We start from the raw sequence: 6,000 nt of genomic DNA, 5'->3' as shown, positions 1-6,000 counted from the left end.
CAGGTAAAAGCAGAGCAGGCTTTGTTCTGTGACTTCTGAAGAGGGAAAAGAAGAGGATTTGAGTTTGTGGAAGGAGTGAAGGTTATAATTATAAAACTGTTCCAGCAGTCCAGGCAGACACAAGCTTTGGAATCTTCCTCCCGTGGAGAAAAGAAACACACGTTCACACTCTGCAAGGGGAAGCACCGCTGAAAAAAACCCCACAATCAGTCAAACAAAAAACACCCCCAACTCCCCCCCACTATATCTTCACATTTAATAATTTAGAGTTAATTGCACAGCTCAGAGGAGAACCCTGGATTTTATATAACCTGCCCCAAAGTCCCCCTGCAGCTGTCAGCAGCTGTCCCGGCGCTGTGAATAGGTGTTCGGTGGCACCTGCTGGGAACATTCCTGACTTCAAAGTATTGCTGATATCTGTGTGCACAGACATTTTACACAGAATTTACTAAGTTACCTCCAACCCTAAGCCATAACAGCAAACCTGAACAAAGCCACCCAACCATTTGTACTTTTTATATTTTCACCGACACGCTTCCAAAGAAAGACCCAGGAAACATCCTGTGCGAGTGTGTATCATTTATTGTAGTTCAAGAGAGTCAGGAATTGAACAGAAGACACGGCGAAAAAACAAACAAAAGAAAAACAACCTGTTTTCTCAGACTTAATTTTAAAACACTGTGGTTTCAAATCCTTTTTAAAAAGGAAATTCAAGTATCATATGCAGGGGGCAGTAATACAAAAATGTTTGTGAATATTTTTTTTTTTCCATTTTTTTTTTTAAAAACGTAATTCTACATTTCCTGCACCCTTTCTGCTTTGGTAAGGCCAAGCCATGGATACAAATTGGTAGCAACATAAAAAAAATGACCCCCTGCCCCAAACTGCAGCCTCCAAGGATAAAAGTATCTGCTCTCTGTGGACAAGCTCGAATGGCTCAGAACTGTCAGTTAGCATATATCATATCTGCAGCATTGAAAGAATGTATTTCTTTTGTTTAAAAGTCACTGAAATCCTGGTATTCCCAAGCATCTCATTCATGGCAGCTGTTTTAACATATTTCTGTCTCGAGGCTTTTCACAAATACCAGAGCGTCTTGATCAACGTAAAGGAAAGGGACATTTCAAGGAATGGAAATTAAAATCCGTGTGTGAAGTCTTTGCCTTTTTGAAATTATCCTTGTGTCTAATACCAATTAAAACCCAAATAGGCAGATGTGTGTAATATAAAAATACGATCCCAAGATGAACACTTTGTTGCAGGCACAGTTATCGCACAGAATATGTTCTTTTGAGGGCAGGGGAATGATTTTGATTTTCACAGGGTTCGTTGGGGGGTTTTTTTGCATTACAAAAAAAAAAAAATTGAAAAAAAAAAAAGAGAGACAGCAGTGCAGGTTTGATGGGTGGAACAGAAAGAAGGGAGGGAAAGAGGAAAAAGTTACTTTAGCAGCAAAATGTCCAAGGTTCTAACCACAATCAAATTAACGGATATCTGGCGGTAAAAAACAAGGTTGAAGGGATGCTGCCCTGATCCATTCATCTTTGCTAAAATAATTCAGCTGTAAAAACTCCAAAATGTGACATATTGAAGGACAGTTTTGTAACATAAGCAACTTCCTAGCTTGTCCTCCATGTTATTGACCATCGTTACCACTTAAATATATGTACAAGAATTAAGCTGCTTTTCTCCTCGGCCACATGCTCCTGGTCACTACTGAAGTCAGTGCCGTGGGCGTGCTAATCCCATAACAGCTTCCAAGTGTTTCTGCTCCACTACTGCCACAACAGCCCACGCCCTGCTCTCCCCACTGCTGTGGGCGTGCACTGCAAGGGAGCTCCTAATGGTCATTCTGCTTGTCTCTCATCCAGGCTTGGATTTGCTCTTTAAGTTCTGGCACTGATAGGGTAAAAAAAAAAAAAAAAAAGAAAAAAGAATGATTAAATTACTTAGTAATACAACTACAAGAGAGCTCCTCATGACCAATGGAGATTTCTTCTCTAGTGACCTGATCAGGACTATCTACTGCTGTTGTCTTCTCCCTGAATGCAGTTTCTGCACAGCTTTGGGTAAGTGAATGATTCATTTATATATCATAACATTTCTCACCCAGTAGTTATGAAGGGCTGTGAAGGTTTTTTCCCCCCCAAAGAAAAAGGGAAAGCAGAAGGAATGAACTTTTCTGTGCAAGTTGAGATGAAAGAACTGTTGCCTCTGCTGAGGCCTCACCACTGTCCTCTGAAAGCACAGACCTGCCCACAAAGTGCTTCCCCCAGCCCACAGTTCCAGCTGCTCCACAGTACCTGGTTCCAGCATGTTTTCCGTCAGCGTCTGACGATTGAAAGGATCAGTGGATGAGTTCAACAGGTGCCTCAGGATGATCGACCTGTCCATGATAGTTCCAGATGGCAACCTCACAGGGTCAGTCATCAGGGTGTCCATGAGCGGATCTGAGGGCACAGGTGTCTCCTCATGAGCTATTTTTAACCTGATTTTCAGATTTGGGTGGGGTTTTTTTTTACTGTTTTCAAGTACATGTAAGCAAAGTATGACTAGGACTGGACAATCCCAGGGAAAAACAAAGGAACTCTTAGCTCTCTCTATTTACTTACCCTCTAGCTGAAATAGGGCAGGATGCAAGGCTTCACAAATAATACCTAAGTTTCTATTAACATTTAGAATTGAAGTAACAAACCAAATCCCTCTTCCAGACAGTCACTATTTAGGAAACTGCACTTGCCTCTGAATTCATCCGGAGCATCGCTGTAATCAATCTCTGCACGGGCGTTCTTGGCAACAATTTCCTCCACTTTCTCTGCCAGCAGTTTGAATTTCTCTATTGCTATGGTGGACTTGATTCCAGCCTTTCTCATCTTGGAGATGACCTCCTCAAAGAGCTCTTTACTGTAGGACCTCTACAAGCAAAGCACAAAAAGACAACTTTGCTGAGTTGTAGGATCCTCACCTGCCATAAAAATGCTAAAGATATTTTAATGCACTTTTAAAACTGCAGAAGGGATCGATGAAACCTCAAGCTTACATCAGACTCAAAAGCAGCATGTGGTAACATTTCATCTAGCACCACAAGGTCAACTTTGGGGTAGACTTATGATTCTTTTTTTTAATAGTCATCACCACTGTAGGACTGTTCAGGACCAAAAAAAGGCAACATCACCTAAAGAAAATGAGGAAGACACTCAGAGAGACTGACTATGATTATCAGGATTGTTCCTCACACAAAACATCTGTCTTGCCACTCTCCTGTCTGTATTACTGTTTTCACAAGTCCTGGCTGAAAATACAGCACAAAATGAATTAATTTTTTTAATTTCTTAATTTCTCCGTTAATGTGCAAGGCAGTACTGGGAAAGAAGTGATTCTTTCTCCTAATCCAAACAAGAACTAACAGAAAAGCCACCCCATGATGTTGCAAAAATAGTAAGGCAGCTCAGAGGGAGCGAACGCTGGAGATTTGCCAACCGGTGCGGTAGGAATATCCAGAGAGACCAAATGCATATCCTGTGGTTCCCACAAAGCAAGCATTGCTCTCATGTGAAAAACCAAGCTAGGGAAGGACTTTTGTAGCTGCTTCTGTTCTACAGACACCGTTTCCTTTTAACTTCACAGTGCCGTGTTTTGACGTAAACCTTTTAATAAAAAAACACTATTTACACTGCAGTGCAAGGTTGAATTACATGACAAAACAAAACACAGTGAGTCTCACAGATTTCTGTTTCCCTTGGGATTTTTGAAGTGTTCAACACAGCCTCACTCCTTTCATCTCCACCACATGGCACCAAGCAATGCCATTCAGCACTCGGGACACACAGTGCCCACCCAAACTCCTTTCTAGTGCAGAGAGAAGGGAGCTGTGGCAACATGCCCAGGGCTGTAGAAACGTTTGCAGATTCCCTCTCCAACGTGCTGGGATTTGCAAATGGGACACGGCTCAAAATGCTTTAGAGAGACCCTGCCATGATCAAGCAACTTTTTGTTTGTTTTGTTTTGTTCTCCCAATCCCAGCAGCCATTAACCAGCCACACATTTCCTTGATGGTTCTTTCCTGTCACTGACAGTTTCCAAGATACTGGTCACTCCCCCCACTCCTTTTTTATGAAGGGCCACTTTGTTAATGGAGCTTTTTTCCAGTTCCCACACCCGCAGGCTTCTTTCTTTCGAGCCCCTCCATCAGTGTGTGTGTTTGCTGTGGCTGCCATGGATGAATGATGGATAACATCTTCATTTTCTCATACACTGACCAGCATCAAAACGCACAGAACGCTCATTATACACATGCAGATGCATAAGAGCTGTTTCAGAAGTGTTCCTGATATTATCTGCAATTATCAGAACTTAAATAATTACAGAAAAACGATCTTGAGTTACCCCAGTACTGCTGCTCACTAGACATGCAAGCACAGCCTCCTGTGCTGTAAACTCTTCCTCTAGAGCTTCAAGTAGCCACTGAGAACACTTTTCCCCCCTCTGTATTTTGAAAAGTTTGTATTTTAAGACACAGGCATGGACAGATGTAATTCAGTAGTTGAGACATCTCTGCAAGGACAGAGAGGTGAGGGAGAGCTTATCTTGCTGTTAATGGTACCATGAGGAGTTCAAAGGTGTCCTTAATTGTCTCATTCATGCTGGGCTTTGTCAGGTTATTACACAGCCATTTAATAAAGTGATATCAGAGGGGATACAATTTGCAAACAGTTAATCTAGAGAATGAACTTTGATGTGTTAAATGAGACTCTTTGTCCCAGCTGTTTTGATGAGGAAGGGGGAGGGAGTCAAAACTCCCTGTGCCATCTGCAAAGGGACAAAGTACTTCTGCTAATCTACAGCGAGGCTGTAGCTAATAAGCAGCTCAGGAAATTTCCTCTGTGTGCGAAGTGCTATAGATATTTATGTATGTTTATGAGTTTGCAAAACACTGGGAACACCCATCTACAAAGAGCAGACAGAATACAAACAGAGATGATCTGCTGAAAGCAAACAAACTGCAGATGTAGAAGACAAGAGTGGCTGGCAGCACACAGATGAAACATTTTTTAGGGTATTCTGCAGAGTCCTGTTTGTCCACAGTGCTTTTGCCCTTCCCCTCATCCTTCTGGAGCCCACCTGATCATCAGCAATTGCTTTAGCAAAGCGAGCACAATCCAGCTGCAGGTAAATGTCCGTCAGTTGGTCCAACAGCTTCTTTGGTTCAAACCCATATTTCTCTGGGTTTTCGACTTTCAGGTCACGGCACTTGGGGCCACACAGTTGCTGTAAGTTAAAGTTCAACATAGCAGCCAGTCGTGGTCCAAGCTCCTACAAAGGCAAAGTAAAAGAGATCAAAGTGTGAAGGCAGTGAGAGTGAAGATTATCACTGGATTTGCACACAGCGAGATCAGGAATTATTAACCAATACACTTTTCCTTGGTAGGCTTGTAGGAAGTGTCTGCCGTTTATGCATGTTTGCCATTAAAATATGCCATGCAAACAGCTTCTGCCTAGAAGGATGACACCATCCCAGTGACTCAGGTGATGCTCTCACATCAAATAACATCAACAGCAATTAGGTTTTAATGATTGGAGAAAGAGGAGGAGAATGGAGACAAAGTGCTACCAAACACTTCCAGGTTATTATCCAGAGATGTCAGAGAAGCAAGAAACCAACTTAAACCTGAGAAGGACTTACAGGTCTGAGAAAAGGCTTTTGGACCTGCTTGGTAAGGATATGGAACATATCAACAGTTTCTGTGGCCAGGGCGAGATATGAGCGGGACACGCGCTCGTCCTGCGCCAGCTGCGACTGCCGCGCCTGCTGCTGGTCCTGCAAACAAACACAGAGCGGTCACAGCTCCCCCAGCAGCACCCACAGCCCCTCACAGCCACAGTGCCAACGGCATCTAGGCAAGAGAACAGACAGCAACTCAAACACAGATGTGAGGCACCTCTGAATCTAAGGTACAGCCACTCGCTTTTACTACCCAGTCCTAATGTCTGCAGCAATCC

General features: G+C 43.0%; 1 protein-coding gene across 3 annotated transcripts in view; it reads right to left on the bottom strand.

Moving 5' to 3' along the window:
- Nucleotides 1-564: 564 nt before the first annotated feature.
- Nucleotides 565-6,000, bottom strand: part of UBE4B (ubiquitination factor E4B) — a 38,734-nt gene continuing 33,298 nt past the window's right edge. For all 3 annotated transcript variants that reach the window (XM_027658090.1, XM_027658091.1, XM_027658092.1), the window contains 5 exons: nt 5,684-5,818; nt 5,122-5,313; nt 2,741-2,915; nt 2,304-2,450; nt 565-1,899 (listed from right to left, as the gene is read on the bottom strand). In XM_027658090.1, the coding sequence (XP_027513891.1) occupies nt 1,841-1,899; nt 2,304-2,450; nt 2,741-2,915; nt 5,122-5,313; nt 5,684-5,818 (708 nt within the window). In that variant the 3' untranslated portion in view covers nt 565-1,840. The remainder of the gene's footprint in view (nt 1,900-2,303; nt 2,451-2,740; nt 2,916-5,121; nt 5,314-5,683; nt 5,819-6,000) is intronic.

The sequence above is a fragment of the Corapipo altera genome, unplaced genomic scaffold (assembly GCF_003945725.1).
Source record: "Corapipo altera isolate COAL_440 unplaced genomic scaffold, ASM394572v1 301, whole genome shotgun sequence".
In the NCBI taxonomy this organism is placed as follows: domain Eukaryota; kingdom Metazoa; phylum Chordata; class Aves; order Passeriformes; family Pipridae; genus Corapipo; species Corapipo altera.
The sequence above is the reverse complement of the archived record's forward strand: the minus strand, read 5'-3'. Positions and strand labels throughout refer to the sequence as shown.